The sequence below is a fragment of the Trichoplusia ni genome (assembly GCF_003590095.1).
Source record: "Trichoplusia ni isolate ovarian cell line Hi5 chromosome 21 unlocalized genomic scaffold, tn1 tig00001844_group20, whole genome shotgun sequence".
In the NCBI taxonomy this organism is placed as follows: domain Eukaryota; kingdom Metazoa; phylum Arthropoda; class Insecta; order Lepidoptera; family Noctuidae; genus Trichoplusia; species Trichoplusia ni.
Genome location: NW_020799840.1, coordinates 5,718 through 26,035, shown reverse-complemented (window position 1 = coordinate 26,035; position 20,318 = coordinate 5,718). Strand labels below are relative to the sequence as shown.

The 20,318-nt window shown below is 33.4% G+C and overlaps 3 protein-coding genes and 1 non-coding gene across 4 annotated transcripts; 2 read left to right on the top strand and 2 right to left on the bottom strand.

The window, feature by feature from the left end:
• Positions 1–904: 904 nt before the first annotated feature.
• Trnav-aac lies at positions 905–977 on the bottom strand. Its single transcript has one exon. It is a non-coding gene; the product is annotated as a tRNA-Val (tRNA).
• A 238-nt stretch (positions 978–1,215) lies between these two features.
• On the top strand, positions 1,216–2,220 carry LOC113506644. Its single transcript, XM_026889472.1, has 2 exons — positions 1,216–1,408; positions 1,790–2,220. Exons 1-2 carry the CDS (start codon positions 1,277–1,279, stop codon positions 2,096–2,098), a joined length of 441 nt encoding a protein of 146 aa, XP_026745273.1. The 5' UTR covers positions 1,216–1,276; the 3' UTR covers positions 2,099–2,220.
• Positions 2,221–4,440: 2,220 nt separating this feature from the next.
• LOC113506647 lies at positions 4,441–5,125 on the bottom strand. The gene is made up of 2 exons (XM_026889474.1): positions 5,075–5,125; positions 4,441–4,736 (listed from the first exon to the last, which is right to left on the bottom strand). Exons 1-2 carry the CDS (start codon positions 5,123–5,125, stop codon positions 4,464–4,466), a joined length of 324 nt encoding a protein of 107 aa, XP_026745275.1. The 3' UTR covers positions 4,441–4,463.
• Positions 5,126–9,641: 4,516 nt separating this feature from the next.
• Positions 9,642–18,548, top strand: LOC113506646 (RYamide neuropeptides-like). Its single transcript, XM_026889473.1, has 5 exons — positions 9,642–9,752; positions 15,882–16,023; positions 16,595–16,673; positions 17,291–17,419; positions 18,009–18,548. The coding sequence occupies exons 2-5, from the start codon at positions 15,927–15,929 to the stop codon at positions 18,040–18,042; spliced, it is 339 nt and encodes a 112-aa protein (XP_026745274.1). The 5' UTR covers positions 9,642–9,752; positions 15,882–15,926; the 3' UTR covers positions 18,043–18,548.
• The last annotated feature ends 1,770 nt before the right edge of the window (positions 18,549–20,318 follow it).

The following is a 20,318-nucleotide window of genomic DNA, read 5'->3' as shown; positions in this document are numbered from 1 at the left end:
TTAAAACAGTATTGTGTTACTAGGGCAAGTTATATTCTTGGATCAATTCTTACTATGGCTGAGTCAAACTGTGTCAAAACGTCAACCGCCAAGATTTTGCAAATTAACCCTTAACGCAACAGTATAAAGGTCATAATGATACATACTTTTAAGATAGCACAAGAGATTATTTTCTCATTGTCAAAGACATCGCTATCACGTCACGTAATTGTAACGTTAAATATTCTAGGTCGCTTTTATACAAAATGAAGCACTTTCTCAAAAATATAACCAATATATTACTTTAGGCAAACAAAATAGAATTCATTAGGTTTAAAATACAAACTTACATTGAAAATAACACAAAAAACAAGAACTAAATATTTTTCAAACATTTTTCTTGAATACAACACGCTTTTAACAATATAAACTTATCAATAAAACAAACGATATTAATCGCAAGTTTTTGTATATAATTTATCGATTACAAAATTCCGATTTCAATAATCGGTATGACATAATGTATTTCGCATCACTATTTGATAACTTTTTAATTACACCGGAATTCGTAATTTCGAATGTCAATTCAAAGTTTTTTTTTTACTATAAATTTGGTTTTATTTTTAAATATATCACAAATTGCGTAATTTTTTAAATGTCCGAATATCCGAAATTGAATGAAACCAACACATCTTTTAAGAGAGATATATTGATAAAGAAACCACAACAAGAAAGCTGATAAAGCTACATTATGGATGGGTTAATCTTAGACCACAAGAAGTTATTACGTAAAATCTAAGAGCAAGAATTCAGCAATTTGTTTTGCGATATAATAATATTTTGATTGTAATTTTAACAGAAAATTTTCAGGTATGAATGATAAAAAAGGATTCTCATTATTTCGATTTATAATCGCAAAAAGCTATGTTTCCGCCCGGGATCGAACCGGGGGCCTTCTGCGTGTTAGGCAGATGTGATAACCGCTACACCACGGAAACTTGACTAACATTGTCAAAACAGCTCTCAATACAAAATTCGAGAAAAATAAACGAAACATTTTTGCTAAAACTCCCTTATTTATCAATTCAAAAGAATTTAAACTTTACCGCAATTGCAATAGAGTGATTTTCGCATTGTATCAGAAATGCAAATAGACATTTAACAGATAAAAAAAAAATCGTTTTTTTTTAATTTTGCAACTGTACTATCGGCGAAGGTTGCTCCATATACGTTTCAATACTTTCATATTTAAAAGAAATGGATTTCACGTGTCAATAAATGTGAAATTTTTATAATTATGAAATTATTTAATATAAATAGTGTGCCGTTTATAGAGAAAGTACATTCAAAGTTTAGTTTTGAAGATCAATCAATCAAAATGAAATCCTTCGCATTTGCATTCGTCATTGTGCAGGCTGTTCTCATCCAGGTATGTTTTTAGAAAAATATCAATTGTTTTTGTTTGCCTCAAAAAGTTTCCTAACGACATTATTTTCCTTTCTGACTGCCAAAAATACAACACGTACTATTATTAGTAGTCTGTACTCGCGTAATTAATACTTTACTGATTTTACGTATCTCTGTATCATTTTATCCATGTTTTTTCTACTCGTGTTTTATAAGTACACAGGATGTGCCAAGACTGAACATCAGTATGCTTATAACCTATTTGTTTTTTTCAACCCTGTTCTTTTTATGTTATTATACTACACTCCTTGTAGTATAATATTATTTGAAAAACCATTTAAAATTGAAATTTACAACTGCTTCAACAATCCTGCAACTTTCTAACCACCTTCTACTTCCACAGTCTGCCTTCTCACAATGCATCCGCGGCCCCTCCCCCATCGCCCTCTCCTCCCCCCTGGTCTCCACCATCGCTCAACCCAGCGTCGCGGCCAGCCTTGCCGACACCCTCTCCTTGCTTACCGTCAGCAGTCTACTCGCTGAGAGCCTCCCCCTCAATCCCAACGTGATCGCTACTGTACCGGTTGCAGTGGCCCCAGCGTACGCCCCTGCGTACACCACAGCTTATGCCCCAACATACGCCTACGGTGGTTGTGGGGGTGGGTGCGGTTGCGGTTGTGGGGGTTACAATGGATACTCTTACATCTTCTAAGTATGGTCAAGTAATTGGCAGTCTTTTTGTGGCTCTTTCTGTATGATTTACTCAATCGTAAGCTTCAGTTCGTTCTAGAAGATTTAGCCTGGTGAGTACTGATGGGCATTAAATTTTCTTTACTTTAACGAATGAGAGCCTTAAAAATTCAATTTTAAAAGAGTTTTCATAGTTCTTTATTTTAATAGACGCCATTTTTAAATTTTTGTTTTTAATTTTGTTTTGTTTTTTCTTACCTTTTTATTGTTATACCGAGAATTTTGAAACATTTCGTTTTGAAGGTTGGTACAAAGAAAAAGAAAATTGTAAAGCAGTTTAATAGTTTTCCCAATCATAATGACTTAGTAAATATTGTGTAATACTGATAAGTGTGTCAAAATATGTATTACTTTGCATGTTGTAATAAAGTAACTTGTCATAATGTCATTGTTTTACTTCACTCCTGCTGATAAAGCACGTTCTGTGTGAAACAAAGTTATGTCAACGTGAATATTTGAAAGTCAATACAGCGTTATTGTTATTATTATGTTAAGCTGATTATATAGTTCTCAACAGGAGACTGTCTGGATAAAGTTTAATAGTTTTAGAATAGAAAACGAATAATAAACTCGATTCGAACTTGGTAAACAGTTTATGCGATGAGCACGTACATTGGTATCTGGTTGAAATTTATCTTCAATTCTGAATACAGACCGATATCCCGCACGTTACCAATCGATAAAGATCCCATGGGAACATAAAATCGAGATAACTATCCCATGTGTAAATCCTCGTTGTAAACTATCTGTGTACCAATTTTCATCTAAATCCGTTCAGTAGTTTTAGAGACTAGATGGCGTTCGTTAAAAGTTGTGGAACTATTTTTTTTATTTTCCTTTCACAAACATTAAAGTAACATGCACAAAGCCAAAACATCTCTCTATGAATTAAAAATAAACAAAATCTAGACTAGAAATCTAAATATTGTAATTTAACTAATAAATAATAAATACGAATGTATGTGAGTAAGTGTGTTTGTATTTGCTTGTGTATCTTTATTTACAAAAGTAATGGTGAATTTAAAGTCACATGTCCCCAACCAATTGTTCATTATGTGTAAGTATTTAAATTATGTATTGAGTTTTGTAGGTCACGTATACACACGCATACACTTTTAATAAATTAATCGTAAGTTTAGATTTTGTTTAAATCATCGCTTTTATTGAAGACGTCAGCAAAATATTAGTCTTTAATTTGATCTACTTGTTTTGACTGCACTGAGAGTCGGGTTCGATGCCCGGGTAATACAGGTATTCGTGTTATCCACAAGTGCTAGTTCTGAGTCTGGGTGTGTTCTGTACATGACTTGAATGTTTGCGAAAGACAAATAAAAAAACATTATTTCCAATAAGGTTACTAAGTCCCACTACTTAATTGTCAAGTTGCAATTAAAAAAAACGACTCCCGCACCCAGGAATTCAATCCTTGTATCGCGGGGGTTTGACAAACATACGAATCACATGCACAATGACACCCAGACTCAGAACAAGCATCCGAGGATCACGCAAATGATTGTCCTAAATGGGGATCGAACCCACGACACGTACAGTGGTTTTAGCGTGGTGAATTCAACCACTCGGCTATCCGTGCATTCAAGCAATTGACAGCAACCGAGTCACCCATCCTTCACCGATTCCTAACTGCTTCCCCTGCGCGAGAGGAAATGGCGCAACAGACTCGCCATCAGCACAAGCGTATATTCTGTCGAATCGAGGCTATATATATAGGATACACGATTTATTATTATTTCTTGAAATTACCTAGTTGAAATTTGGGTAAAGGGGTGTGATTTTTTGAAAAAACGAGAAAAACTGTCTTTAAATAGTACAAGCAAAGAATCGAAGTTACTTTTGCTTTCTTAATGTCTTTAAGGCCCTTACAAGTGAATAGTCAATTAAACCACCAGCTTTATAAAACAAACATTGAAATTTAGAATTACCCAGAGCCAGCAGAGAACATTGTGGCACTTAAGTATTTAGGGCTTAGGTAATTAATATCAAGTGTCAGTTTTTAGCTTATACAAACAGTATAGGTATACGATATGCACCACGGAAGGTAGGAGACTCCAGACGTTAAAGCATCTTAAATTTGGCTTAATAGGCCTTCGAACAATCACGCCCTAACATTGGGCCTGGTCGCAATTACCATGTGAGGTGCTTAAGAATAAATTTTCCTCTGTATTTTAAGTGTCCCTTATAATTAAGAGTCCATTATCAGTCAAACATTTAGCAGACTTTATTATAAAGAATAACATAACAACGAACAAAACTCAGAATAAATAAAACAAAACACAAATAAACACGAACAAAAATAATTTATTAATCTCTTAAATAACTTGCGTATTCACACAACCGGTGTTAACAACAGCCGTGCCTGATGAAGGCAGACTGCCATCGACTACTACGGAGCCATAAACAGGGAAGATACCCTTCACTCTTATGCTGCCACCTACCGGCAGTTCGCCTGTAACTGACATGTCACCGAATTGTAATGATGGCTCTATCTCGGTTATGACAGGCGTGCCAGCGATCGCGTCTGGCGGGATTTGGTTGTAAATGGAGTTGAGCGATGGGTAGGTGATTGGCAGGGCTGTGGTATTCTGAAAAGGAAAGGTTAATTTATAATTTTTGTTTATAAACAAGAGATAATTTGTTTTTATAACAAAAATATTTATTTATATATTTTTATTTGTTAAATATATATATTTACAATATGAAGTGCTCCACTAAACCGGTTTATCGGTTTATAGACAGCTGACTACTGAGCCTAAGTTAATGAAATTTTGATGGGACCAAATAGCAGCCATTTTTCATTAAAAGGATAATTATCAAAATTGGATCTTGCAGAAGTTTGGAGGTAATAAACCTAAAAAATATTTTTTTCTAACTATAACAAAAAGGGTTATTTACTTTTTGATGAATAACAGTTCAAACTTACATGAATAACAGTCGCAAGAAGGCAGAATAACACAACACAATTGCCGAACATCATGAGATGTTAAAAAAAATAACTGATATGTCAAATGTCAATACCCACCTTATATATCGATCGTTACAAAATCGATTAGAATCGAATGTAATTTTATCGATAAGTGATAATTGTTACCTAATGTTAAGTCTAAATGCGTTATCTGTTTTCTATTTAAATAGATAATGCTACTGGAAAAGATCGTGATGATTTAAATATTGATCAATGAAACCAGCACTCATAGTTAATTACCTAAATACATTGCAAATAGGTCTACCATGAAACAGAAATTTAGATTTTATAAAACTTGAAAAGAATACATGTTTTTTTGAAACATTTTAACACAAATTTACCTTCAATTTGCTTTAAAAATGCTTTAATAAATTTTCAATTGACGTCGAAAAGGAAAAAAAGAACTATTTTAATTGGCACCTATACAAAATTTCTTATAGGTTAATAATCTTGGTGTCTCTTTTTTTTCAAAATACTAACAAAATCAAAATCTACTACAAAATCAAACCATGACTTTTGATTTTAATCTATACTAATATATAAAGCTGAAGAGTTTGTTTGTTTGTTTGAACGCGCTAATCTCAGGAACTACTGGTTCGAATTGAAACATTCTTTTTGTGTTGAATAGACCATTTATCAAGGAAGGCTATAGGCTACATAACATCACGCTGCGACTAAAAGGAGCGAAGATACAATGGAAAATGTGAAAAAAACGGGGAAAATTCTAACCGGGCAACAGCTAATTTAAGTACTTTTACTCATTCAAATTGAATTTAAGTCGTTTTACTTATATTCTGCACAGATTACAAGTTTCGCTTTACATTTCATCGTTTTTTAAATAGAAAATATTACGTTATGCTTATCTGCAAAACGTGCCGTAACGTAATCATTGTAATATCTATACTTCAAAAGGAAACTTTAGTATGCATACAGATATTTGACTATTTAACAGCTAAGTTTATCCAAATATATTTGGTTGAAAGTATTTTTCTAATAATTACTTATAAATAAATATGGTGAGACTTAATATATCTCCATAACAGAACAAAAAGGCCTATTAATATAGCCTGTTATATATAATATTATTATGCCTCAAAACTTAATTATATTTGTATAGTTCTCGACCGCGTATATTAACGAGACTTTTTATTTATATAATAAATATATAAATAAAAAGAATATCCAAAACGATTAAAACAAGATATTGAATACATGAATCTCCAGCCAGCGCCACTAGCAAGCAGCGGAATTTTCAAGAACAACTTTAGTACAAGGTTATTGTATTAGTTTAATGTTTTATAACTAGATGGCGCTATGTCAGAAATATAGCGAAGTAACTGAAACCTGCTCAGGTTTTTTTGAGTTCATTACTGAGCCAACTTATAGGTTTTTTACATTTATCTGAATGTAACAGTTAGATTTATCGTAACATTTTATCAGCTGATATTAATTTTTAATACAAAAAAATAGAATAATTATATTTTTGTAAATTAATCGATAATTTTGAGAAATATTTTCGACATACCATTCAATTAACTTGCTATACCTTGCTATTAGCATAAGTTTATAAACGTTAGTTTAAAAAAAACATTTTATTTACTCTATATTCATGATCAAAAGCATCAAAACAAAACGCCCACACATCCGTTAACCAGGTATGAAGGATCGGCATCTCCAAAGCATTAGCAACAGGATATCATTATCAAATCAATGTATTTTCTGTAGCACATGCAACCTACTGACTATCCTGATACATTTGATCATGGCGGCGCGTCCACCGGCACATGTTGACATCATATTTTGAAAGTAATTAAATATTTACACGTTTTTATCGTACAGACAATATTCAGAAGGTTTATTTTGTACAACTATATATGACGATTTATAGATCCTTATATATGACGACCTCCGTGGTCGAGTGGCGTACATACCGGTTTCAAGGTGTCGCTAGCTCTGAGGTGTCGGGTTAGATCCCCGGTCGGGTCAATATAAAAATTCACATTACTACATTGTCTCGGGTCTGGGTGTTTGTGGTACCTTCGTTGTATCTGAATTCCATAACACAAGTGCTTTAGCAACTTACTTTGGGTTCAGAACAATGTATGTGATGTTTTCCGCATTTATTTATATATTATTAGGAGGTAGAAAGTCCGACAACCAGTCTAAGGGGCATCGTGTTGCCCAAGTAACTGGCTTGAGGAAGTCAGATAGGCAGTCGATCCTTGAGAAACACTGGTACTTAGCTGAATCCTGTTAGACTGGAAGCTGACCCCAACATAGTTGGGAAAACGTTAGGCCGATGATGATGACTCTTAAGGACTTAATAAAACCTTCTGTATAATTTTCACAGTACAGAATACCAGTTTCTTATCACATGTAATTGTTATCAACGGACCAATACGCTACGTCACAGTGGTGGGCGATTAGTGGGCGCTAGTCCTACAGGCAAGCTAATAAACAAATATAGGTATTTATTCAGTCTAAAAATACCTACGACGATTGTAAAATAAATATTCACAATAGAATATGAATTTTTACTACTTCTGATTAATTTCGTTGCTTGTTCCAATTCAAAACAATAATGCTATTTATGACGGTCGATAAATGAATGATATTCGACTTAAAACGATAATTTTTGTTTTCTCTTAACCATTTTTCTAGAAAATAATTGTAAATTCAGTACGGGATGGTAGACACAAGGTCAATACAATTAACTTCCAATTATTGTATTGGCAAAAATCTACAGAGATTAGGAATAATTTAAAATTTAATCCGATTGCCGTTCATTCATCGGCCATTGTGAAATAGCAGAATCGGGGCCCTGAGATACAGCCTGGTAATAATTGGACAAACAGACAGATGGTCGAACATAGCAGCTTAACATAAAGATAAGAATCGTTTATAACCGGATAAAGAAAACATTTTTTTAAATCAAGCTCTCTAACTCCCTTCCTCACTTAGAATTAAAGTACACCCAGATGAATCAAACAAAAGCATTAGGATTATATGGTATTACGGTCCTCATATGGCCATCTGCCAGCGGCATGTCATCATAATATTGCTTAGTTACGCAACATGCATATGTATGCAACATTACATCTCAATCGGAAACCGGGAAATGGTTCAAATTTAACTAACAATATTTGTACAGATGGGTTAATTTTCCCACGTTTTTATACTCATTTTTCTTGTTTGTTTGTTTGTTTGTTTGTTTGTTTGACGTTCCGGTTGGATTATTTTAATTAAATTTTTGTATTTGTATCCATCACACTAGATATTCTAAATGGGAAAGTATGTAAGTGATTTTGTAGGTATGTTTGTTGTCTCTCCACGCCTAAACTGCTGGAATGATTACGATAAAATTTGGTATGGCGTTAGCTAGCTAATACATGGGCCACTTTTATCAGACTTTGTTGAAGGAGGGTTATGTTTTTGCAGCTAAAACCGATTTCCTGGCGGGTAAAGCCGCGGGCAACAGCTAGTATAAACATATAGGTAGGTAGTTTAATATAGTGTGAACTAATTCTTTACTTCGTACGAATATTGCTAAATAAACTGCTTAATTGTTTTCTAAGCGTTTTTTAGGGTTCCGCATACAAGGGGCAAAACGGAACAACATTACTATGCCTGTCAGTCCGTTTGTCAGCAGTCGGTATCTCAAGAACCGTGATATTTCACATTGGTGTTTCTCTGTTGCCGCTTAACCTTCATCATATTTTAGTAAATCGCCGTTCTGATGTCATTTTATCTAACTTAATGGTAAGCAACGGTTGGTAAAATCATAAATTTCTTGTTATTTTTCCTTCAGTCTATTTGTACGGAACCCTTACTATGAATTCGACTCCAACTTGGTCGGTATCCATTTTTACTATGGACATTAAGTTATACTGTCTCAACTGTTATTTTAAACAAAGCATATTCTAGACCCACTAGTTTTATAGATTAAAGTATCACCAGTGAATATAATACCAGCCTATATACGTCCCACTGCTGGGCAAAGGCCTATTCCTGTATACGGAAGAGTTGAGCACTGATCAACACGCTAGCCGACTAAACAGATTTATATAACATACATACTAGCTCTTGCCCGCAACTTCGTCCGCGTGGTTAGAAGATATAAGTTATGATTTATACTTGTCCACATTTTCCATTCTATCTTAGCTCCTATTAGTCGCAGCGTGATGGCTTATAGCCTAAAACCTTCCTCGATGAATGGTCTATTCAATACAGAATTTTTCAATTTGAACCAGTAGTTCCTGAGATTAGCGCGTTCAAACAAACAAACTCTTCAGCTTTATATATTAGTACAGATAATATTTCTCTTCAATATGTTCTAAACATCCGAATGCAGCAATTATTACATTGTAGACGCTAAATTAAGAATCTATTTTTAGGGTTCCGTGCCTTTAAAAGGAAACCCAATAACATCTCTTCGTTGTCTCCGCGTTCGTTTGTCTTAACGTTAATTAAACTCTTTTAAAATGCAGTTTCGAGAATCATAAACCTATTTATAATAAGGCTTCGACGGCTGCTCGCAGTAGGGCGGGCGGCTTATATAGGGCGGGAAGGCTTTCGCGGAGGTAGTCCGCGTCGGCGATCGCTCGCTGCGGTGCCTTTACAGTGCAGGGGGTAACAGGTAAAGTTATATTTCATTTAATTATTATTTTTTTGTGATGATTTAAATGTAATAAATTTTATATAGTGTTGGTTGAAAAAAATGCGTTATTAATTAGATTTTTATGCTATTAAAATTATCATAAATCCTTTGAAAATAAATTTTCTAGTACGTTATAATGGGATCTCTTTTAAAGTAAAATTTAATTAATCATAAATCAACAATCATTTTTTTTTTGTAAATATCCTGTAGATAATATAATCAAATGCTAACAATTAAATATTAACGACGACTGAAATAATGTAGTTTCACGTAATAAATAGTGTTGCTATTATTTGCGTACTAAAATATAAATAAAAGTGCATATTTATTAAATCTTGGTATTTGATAAAACTGAATTATTTATTTCATGATATATAAGTTGCTCAAGTACATTAATTTATGCATGAAGTGAGAATAAAATAAAAATTATAAATAAACGATATGAATTTTTTTTAAAATATGTAGTATGTGCCATATATTTAGATCAATCCGTTAATTTTATAAATAGTTATACAGTTTATGTAATTTTATAATCGTATGTACATCGAAATAAATGAACATCTGATAATGAATCTAACGAAAGTCCGTTACAATATAAAATGTTAAAATTATTCAGTTTAAAAGAAAACGCGTTGATGTCTTTTGTATACTTGTGAGCTTAAAATAAAATAAAAAGCCTATAAAACAAAAAAAATAATAAATAATCCACAAATTCATGTAAACTATTCCGGTTAACAATATTTAAATACCTACACTACACTTGAATATAAGTGATACTTAACTATTTAAACTATTGCATTGCCTAATATACTAAAACTCGCTGACCCAGCAAACGTTGTTTTGTCTAATACATTATTTCTAGTTTTATGTATTTTTAATGACACATTATAAAAAAATAAAAGTTAAAAATTTCGCCCAAAAAATAAAACATTAGTGTGAGCGACCCTTAACACTTAGGGGTATGAAAAATAGATGTTAGTCGATCAGACCTACTGAATACGCATATAAAATTTGGTGAAAATCGGTTACGTCGTTTCGGAGGAGTACGGTAACTAACATCGTGACACGGGAATTTTTTATATTAGAAGATTGCTGCTAAACATTTTACGTTTTAAAATCTTTACCTACATACATACAACCTATTTTAACTTAACCTTTTACTTTTCAATTACCTTAAAATAAAACAACAATAAAAACGTTATGGTCTTTAAAAAGCATTGATTCAAGTTATGGTGTCATCAAAATTCACTAAAATCAAACGATCTTCAATTGGCTGTCCTAATTGTTGAGATGCCCTTATATTTAATACTGAAAAATAACTTAACGATTTTGATTAATGTGTCTAATAATACGAAGAAAACTACAATATACCATTTTTATAAAAATTATACTGTCTTTTCTGACTAATCTTTAAATTAAATAATTTTGATAAAATTTTACGACCTGATAGCCGGATTATAGGAGTAATTATTTATTTTGTAACAGTCTCAATCTACTTTAGCACAACTACTTTTGGACTCAACATGTATTTTTTAAACATAAGCATGTCGGCTCTGGGTCGCGAGTTTAACTAGTCGGGTTATCCCGATAAATATGTGTGGTTAAACAATTATTATAAAGGCGCTTCATGAAACTGTATTTTTAAATGAAATTCTAGGTGTTAATGAGCATAAAAAGGTTTTAAGAAGATTTTCAACAACTTTTTAAAAGGCACTGAGATATTTGCAAATGTTCCGACATTTCTTCTCAGGGTAGTCAAATAGGGAATTTTCGACATCAGAAACTTAAAAAATAGATATCTACAAGTGATGATAGGTATATCCATTTTAATATAATTAATTTATCTTATTTAGAAATACAATCCGGTCAAGTGCGAGTATGACTTGCCAACGAGGGTTCCGTGGAAATAAGAAGAATTACACTTTAACATGCTATTCATCACTCAACTAATAATGATCGTACCAAATGTGACTTAACCTCATTACATTTCAACTATTTAACTATTTTCAATTATTTACGGACATATAGCCGTAGGTATAAAGATCCAATTATACTTTTTGAGGACAAAATCGTAAAAAACGATATTTTAAGGAAAATAAGGAAAATTAACCGACACAGCAAGCTTCAGTCACTATCTTTAAGGGCAAGTTACGGCTTGAAGTCGCAAACTGTAGTTAAAATGAATATTTCATAGGTTTGACATCTTGTAGAGTTATTATTTATTAAAACAAGGGTGACATGCAGGGCAATGTAATCTAAGAACAGGTGTAAACACGAAATCTCGTAAACTGCTTGACTTATTTAGTTTAAATTTTGTATTAAAGGTAGGTATTGATAGATAGTAGTCTATTGTGGGCTTTTGATCGGGTGCCAAAGATTAGCTTAATACCCGTATGTTTTTTTGTTCCTTTTTATTCACAGTTCTCAATTATTTATTGCATTCCATATGTTAAGTACAAGGATGGTAAAAAACTAGTTAAGATGCAATATTTTTAACCCTCTCGCAAAAAGAGGGGTGTTATCTGTTTGAAGTGTGTGTAGCATCATAGCTCCCGAACAGGGCCCCGATTCTGCTATTTACAACGGCCGATGAATGAATGGCAGTTGGATTAAATTTTAAATTATTCCTATTCTATTAAGCATTTTGCCAATACAATAATTGGAAGTTAATTGTATTGACTTTGAGTGTACCGTCCCGTACTGAATTTACAATTATTGTGTAGAAAAATTCTTAAGACAATTCTCGGAAATAGTCATTTTAAGCCAAATTTCATTCATTCATCGGCCATTGTGAATGGCAGAATTGGGGCCCTGATTCAGCTTTTTCATTTCAATTCAAATTAGCTTGCTTTTTTATTGAAATTGAATTATTTGCGGGTACATATTCTAAGATATGTTTTAAAAAATCGATCCAGCAATTACAACATTGTGGGGATAAATTAACTAAATTTTATTAATTAAAATTATAATTTAATTATTAAATAACGTTGCATAAACCCCTAAATACTATATGATAAATAAATCCGGTTTCTATTTCCACAAGTTTGTCATCTAATAGACATCTTCATATGACATATATAATATATCAAACTTAATTAAAAGTTTCATGATTTGACAAACTGACAATCGTATGAGTGACATCAAGTCCCTTGACGCCGTCTTAATGTATTAATTATAATTAAGGGATAAGAGAGGAGCTCGTGGCTCTACAACTGCAGAAATTCATCGATCACAGGCTAATCTACGCTTGATACAGTCGGTTCGTGGATGGGTGACCTTTCATGTCATAACGAGTTCCTCTGATGTTTCTGAAGACATGTTAATTTGTGGGTTGCTATTTATATATGTATCTTTGATAGTTGTTAATGGTAGTTAGAAACTAGATAGTCTGACAACTAGTCTGACTAAGGGGTACCGTGTTGCCCAGGTCACTGGGTTGAGGAGGTTAGACAGGCAGACACTCATTGTAAAACACTGGTACTTGGCTGCAGCCGGTTAGACTGCAAGCTGACCCCAGCATAGTTGAACTGAGAAAAGGCTAGGATGATGATGAATATTATAATAGAAGCAAGAGGGTTTTAAAAAAGAAAGTTTCTAAGAGTCAAAAATAATTTAGAAAATCTTTAAGGAGTTGATGCTGTGGCCGAAATTGGCTACAATATCGTCATAATCATCAACACTAACTATTATATATATTGCCGATAAAACCACTTGATATTTATCAAAATTTGTAATAACGAGAATCAAACCTACGCCATAGCAAACCATGTCCACAATTTCAACATTTTCATTAATCCACGCGCCAATTCAATAAACTAAGCAATATTACTCAAACTAATAACAGACAAAAAGAGACAGCGTTACACGAAAGTATATCTATCTCTCTCTTACATTCGAACTATTATACACTAGGATAGTCTTCAATAGCCATTTTCAATTCGTCTGTTATCTTAGAACTTTGGATTGGCTGAACCGATTTTGTTGAATCTTGTTTTATTTAACGTGAAATAGCTGTCATTTGGCGCCATAATATTACCTACTAGCTTTTTCCCGCGACTTCGTCCGCGTGGTTAGAAGATATAAGTTAGGAATTTTTGAACGGAAGCCCTCGAAGATGAATAATTTTCCTTTTTTTTCCACATTTTCCATTGTATCTTCGCTCCTATTAGTCGCAGAGTGATGTTATATAGCCATAAACCTTCCTCAACGAGTGTTCCATTCAACACAAAATGATTTTCAATTCGAACCAGTAGTTCCTGAGATTAGCGCGTTCAAACAAACTCTTCAGCTTTATATATTAGTATAGATATAGATGAAACAAACAACCTATGGTTTGTGGCATATACAACTCAGATGTCTACGCAACACCTCTTGATTTTTTCCACGTCATTATAAACTTACTTTCTTGTTTGTTTGTCGTTCCGGTTGGATTTTTGCAACTCAAATTCGAGGCACTTCCCGATAAGCTAGCGGGCTGAAATTTTCAGAGTAGCTTCAAACCCGATGAAAATGCAATTTGCAACTATAAAAACAGCTCTACCGATTTTGATAAAATTAGAATCGAGTGACATTTAAAAACGTGGGTATTTAGATTTTTACTTCTAGTCACTTGTAGATTAAAGTCGTTTCGAGTTAAAGCCTGAAGTCGCCACGTGTACGAAGCCCGTTATACGCCGGTAATATCGGGACGCCGGATACAAAAATATCCCTGAGGTCTTTCGTTATTTTTCCGCCGGAAGCGTGTTTTTAAGGCTCTTCCGAAGGCTGTATTACTGTATACATAGATGGTTCGTGGAACTTTGACAGTAGTAATTAAAGTGTCAATGATGAACATATAGAGACCGTACTAAAATACTATTTTATTTGAGTACCAATTACTGCCCGAAAATGATCCCACAAGAACATAAAAGTACTAGGATAAAAACTATCCTGTGTTCATCCTAGTTACAAACTATCTGTGTACCAAGTTTCGTCTAAATCCATTCAGTGATTTTTGCGTGAAAGATAAACAAACATCCATACATACAATCTTTCGCGTTTATATTAGTAGTACGATCGCCACGCTAGGAACTTCAAACACCAAAAAAATATTTTATTTTATTTAAAGTAGACCTAAAAAGACGCTTAAGAAACTTTAAATTACAGAACTACTGATTCTAAGTTCACAATTCCACGGAATCAAATCCACGAGCGTCCATACAGCAATCAGCTCAACTAACCACTCAACCAGCCCAGTAAATTTTCAATACGAGGATATCTTTCGCTTTCTTAAGGCCGTTATCCCGAGAATTGGGATCTAAACTCGAAGATAAATATATATGAATATTCAAATCACTTCGACACAAGTTTCTGTTATAATTATACCCCCCATCCCCACTCCCCTCGAAGAAACTTCGTATAATTTAACTAAATAGTTGTCGGATAGAACATGGATACGGTGTTGTAGGACATGCAAGAATGTGATCAAAGTAATGTTAAAAGTGCAGATATGAGTGTTTGTGTGTCTTTTACGCATAAACGGCTGAACCGATTACAATGAAATTTGGTATGGAGTTGGGTTTATCCGACAGCGTTAAAAAACGAATAATACTTTTGAACCTATAATCATCATCCAGGTATATAGAGTATTGTAACGTGACATGTCATTAAAAAATTTACTAACCAGTGACGTCAAACGGGATTTAAATTTAGACACAAAAAGAGTGTTTATCTTTTTTAAGTAGCAAACTAATTTCACAAATTTTAACTGAAGTATCTTATTGCTAACGATTAAAAGAGACTTCGCATATCTGGCCGTTGTAAGGAATAGACCGAGATTGTTGGAAGGAGGAGAGGTTTTTTTCAACTTTTACACAAACGCCATCTAGTCTCAAATTGAGCAAGGCTTGTATTATAAGTACAGACGACTGATAAACATACATTAATAAATACATACAAAATATAGATATATTACACCCAGACACAGAAAGAATCATGTTGATCACACAAACATTTGTCCTGGATGGGGATCGAACCAACGACCATTGGTAAATCAGCCAGGGCGATTAACCACTAGACCAACAGGTTAGTCAGTGGCTAATAATAATGACATTTTCCTCATTGTTTCAGGCTCCTCCCACTCTTACGTCATCAGTGTATGTACGTCAGTGTGCTATGTGTGTGCGCTACGGGTATTGGTGTCGCGGTTGCGCGTGCGCGCTCCTGCTGCTGCTCGCCATAGCAGCCGCGCAGGAAGACAAGAGGGCTGAGAGTGAGTTTTTGAAAAACTTTGATTATTTATTAAAGGTTTAAACAGTAAACCTTAATTTTTATAGTAACTATCGTGAGACTGATTCATTATTAAATGATGCAACGGTTTACTCAAGCGTATTTTTCGGGAGTGCCCGACTAGTTTCGGAGCCAACCGGAGTCTTAAACCGTTGCGTCATTTAATAGTAACTATTAAGTTAGTGATTACTTATGCTTTGGTCAAATATAGGTTAACCAGCATTGATAAACAGAAAGAGATAGTATATAACTAAAATACTATACTATGAGACTATGTCATTAATAAAACAATAATGATATTTTATATATGGATAGACCAAATGGCATTTTTTTTTGTGTGTGTTTTTTTAAAGTCCACATAAGGTTTAAATACGTAATGAAAAAAAATATTCTAAGGGAGGGTAATGAAGGGTGATCAATGCTACATTTTAAATGAAAACAATCAAATTTAAAACGAATAATATAATCTACACAAAGCCATAAGTAGCTGACATATTAGGGGTAAAATTAAGGTATAAGACAATTAAATTGTAATTAATGTTAATTTGATGCAGTGTCTCCAATGCCATTCCTGATGGCCACTCGTTATGGGAGAAGTTCTGCACCACGCCACCTAGCGCCAAGAAATGACAGGTAACTTACATATCCTGCTTCAGTCCTTATGACTAATAACATATCGTCAATAATTTGAATCGTTTGATTATCAAATTCCATTTTTCAACAGTAGGTAATTTAATATATTTGAATAAAAAAATGCTCATTGGAGTATGAAAAATAGATATTGTCCAATTATCAGACTTACCGAATATGTACACAGAGTTTTATGAGAATCGGTCGAGCCGTTTCGGAGGAGTTCAATTATATAGGTACACCGTGACATGAGAATTTTATATATTAGATTTGAATATTCTCCACTAATGAAGAATACACTCCCTTTTTGTTTGTTTGTCGTTTCGGTTGGATTTTTAAACTCAATTTTGAGGCACTTCCCGATAAGCTAGCAGGCTGAAATTTTCAGGGTACCTGTAAACCCGTTGACAATGCAATAAAACTATAAAAAAGGCTGGACCGAAATTGATAAAATTTTAATGAAATGACTGATTCACTTTTTTTATTTTTTACATCTATTATTTTTATTTAGACAAAAAGACGCACCGACATCATTTACCTTTATTTAATTACCTAAAAAAATGAAGAATAAGTCTTTAATTTCTTGTTTTATTTTATTATATACTAGTTTTATCTGTCAGGTTCTTCATGAGCTCTCGCTACGGTAAGCGTTCCGGCGTGTCTCTGGGAGGCGAGCGCGCGCTGCTGTGCGAGTTCACCGGTGTATTCCCGCTGTACCGGTGCAGGCATAAGCTGTCGCGATACGATAAGTTAGTACCACTAGTTGTAGGTTATCGTTGTTGCAATACGATAAGTTAGTACCACTAGTTGTATGCTGTCGTTGTTAGAATACGATAAGTTGTTACCATTAAGGTTTTTATCCATTTGATAAGGATAACAGGAATGGGATGGATGTGCACCGCAAGAGACGAAGAAGACAAAGAGAATGGCGTAAAGAATGGGACGGCTATGCCCAGCAGTGGGATATTTAAGGCTGATGTTGTAATGATGTTTCCCTGATTTGAATTTACGGTTAGCCTAGTGACATTTCGCGAGTTCGACCCTCGCTTAGGATAAGCATTTGTGCGATCCACGAATGCTTGTTTTGTGTATAGGTCTATTTTTGCATGTGACTTGACATGTGACACAAGGTTTAAATTATTTAATTGGGGAAGTAATATTCTTCATAACTATGAACTAAACTAAACTAATATTTACATTTTGAAAGCTATATAATATAAAAAGAAAAATATGCATTATATATTGGGGAAGTAAATTATTTAATAAAATAAGAATGCTAACTAACCTTTTTCTTTAAATAGTTATCATTTTTTTGCTTTAATTTACTTTTTTGGTCAGACGGAGCACTGAAGAGGCTGTAAGAGACGAGTAATCATACAACAAACGACCAGGCACGACCGACGCGACACCGACAGCTGCGACCGACACGTACGACTAACACGACACGTCTGATACGAGCGATACGACCGATACGATACATGCGGTTAATCCGACAAAAAATTCTAAAAATGTTAATGTATAACTTTAATATTTGTCGTTATGGTTAGTTATGATTTTTGTAAGTTATTGTGTTGCTACATTAAAATAACAAGTGTTGCCAACATTTTTGAAAATTAGGTTATGAGAATTTTGGTGAATAAGACTGTTATTTATTTAATTCAAAAAAACTTTTGTTCATATTTAGATAATATTGTTTTATAATTGAAGAAAAAAAGTGTTCTTCATGCTTCTAATCGTTGAAAAAGTTACCAAATAAAACAAAAATATGTCAGCATTATTACGTAATGAAAATCGTCACTCACACACGTAAACTTTTGTATTTCGACAGCGCGTGGCTCGTCGGTGTGCGTACATTGTACACTCCTTAAATATAAAAATAATAATATTGTAATTATTAAACATTAATTAATAAAATAAATAAGTAGTTATAAATGTTATAATATTCGCGTCTTGTAGTGGCTGGGTACACGACGCGGAGCAAAACTATTGCAACGTACACAAACTTATATATTCTGATCTGTGTTTTATTCAAATCAAAACATTTTATTTTCACACAACGCCATCTAGTCTCAAATTAAGCACAGCTTGTATTTTGAGTACTAGACGACTGATAAATATACTTATATATTTTTAAATATATTATAGATAAATTACACCCAGACACAGAACAAATGATCGTGCTCATCACACAAACATTTGTCCTGGGTGGGAATCGACCCCCCACCTCCGGCATAGCAGTCAGGGCTACTAAGCACAAGACCAAGGACCAAGGAAGTTTATAAAGTGAATGTTAAAATAATTGAATCAAACTGTTATGTTTTATTATTCCTGAATTTTAATTTACATCAGTCAGCAAAGAACAACGAATGCATTACACCCAAATACTAAAAAAAATATCATTCAAACAAACATTTGTTTTAGTTCGGAATCGAACCCAGAATAGCATTCACAACCACTAACCACTAGACCAACAGGCCAGTCAAAACGCAACTCTAAGGGCCCTTAAAAAATCTCCTAGTTTAACACAGCTTATTTAGAAAGCTTTTGACGGTCGAAAATACATAACCCAATATTTTCTGATCATAGCTATCCCGAATTTGAATAAACTACAGATTCTGTCAATCCTTTCAGGATCAGGACTTCATCCCTGTTTGTCTTTTCAGTAAAGTATATATTTTATGAAATAAATAAACAATTTTTATTTCAAAAATAAACGAATTCTTTATACATACCAAAAGCAGATTAAAACTTAACTTAAATTTAGATTTTTAAACAAAAATTATCTCAAAAACTCTGTCAAATTATAATTCTTAAAGGTTAATTTTAAATCGCAGTTATTTTTGCATTTATACTGCGATGTATGGATTAGTCAAAAAAAATAAGTGTGTGTATAGTTGTAGTGGTAATTAATTTATATTATTCTAATTAATGTTAAGCCCAAAGTTGTTAGGTGCCTGTATAGCACTGTGTCATAATAAACTGACGCTCATATACTTGTGTTTTCATTTCTATTTTCCTTTTACCCTTTAAAAAGTATTTGTACTTATTAAATATCTTTAACTAGCTGTTGCCCGCGACTTCGTCTCCGTGGGTAGAAGATATAAGTTATGATTTATACCTGCCCTGTTTTTTTCACACCTATTAGTCGCAGCGTGATGGTTTATAGCCTAAAACCTTCCTCGATGAATGGTCTATTCAACACAAAAATAATTTTTCAATTTTGACCAGTAGTTCCTGAGATTAGCGCGTTCAAACAAACAAACTCTTCAGCTTTATATATTAATATAGAAGTATAGATGTGTCCCACTCAGTTCTCTAATATTAAAAAACGCGATAGCTACTCTTTCACACGAAACCACAACGGATATTTTCAAATTTCGTACACAGAGAGCTTACAATCTGGATAATATTATAAAGGATAGTTTTTATCCTAATTTAGATTCCCGTTATGGTGATAGCTTTATTTTTTTTTATTTTTTTAAATATAAATAAATAAATAAATAATAAATACGGACAACATCACATACATTGTTCTGAACTCAAAGTAAGTTGCTAAAGCACTTGTGTTATGGAATTCAGATACAACGAAGGTACCACAAACACCCAGACCCGAGACAATGTAGAAATGTGATTTTTACATTGACCCGA

Coding starts and splice junctions, on each gene's coding strand:
- LOC113506644 (XM_026889472.1), top strand. CDS start 1,277: ATGAAATTATTTAATATAAATAGTGTGCCGTTTATAGAGAAAGTACAT. Junction 1,409..1,789: donor TGCAGGCTGTTCTCATCCAG/GTATGTTTTTAG, acceptor CTACTTCCACAG/TCTGCCTTCTCACAATGCAT.
- LOC113506647 (XM_026889474.1), bottom strand. CDS start 5,125: ATGTTCGGCAATTGTGTTGTGTTATTCTGCCTTCTTGCGACTGTTATT. Junction 4,737..5,074: donor TTCTTGCGACTGTTATTCAT/GTAAGTTTGAAC, acceptor TTTCCTTTTCAG/AATACCACAGCCCTGCCAAT.
- LOC113506646 (XM_026889473.1), top strand. CDS start 15,927: ATGTGTGTGCGCTACGGGTATTGGTGTCGCGGTTGCGCGTGCGCGCTC. Junction 16,674..17,290: donor CTAGCGCCAAGAAATGACAG/GTAACTTACATA, acceptor TTTATCTGTCAG/GTTCTTCATGAGCTCTCGCT. Junction 17,420..18,008: donor AAGCTGTCGCGATACGATAA/GTTAGTACCACT, acceptor TTTTTTGGTCAG/ACGGAGCACTGAAGAGGCTG.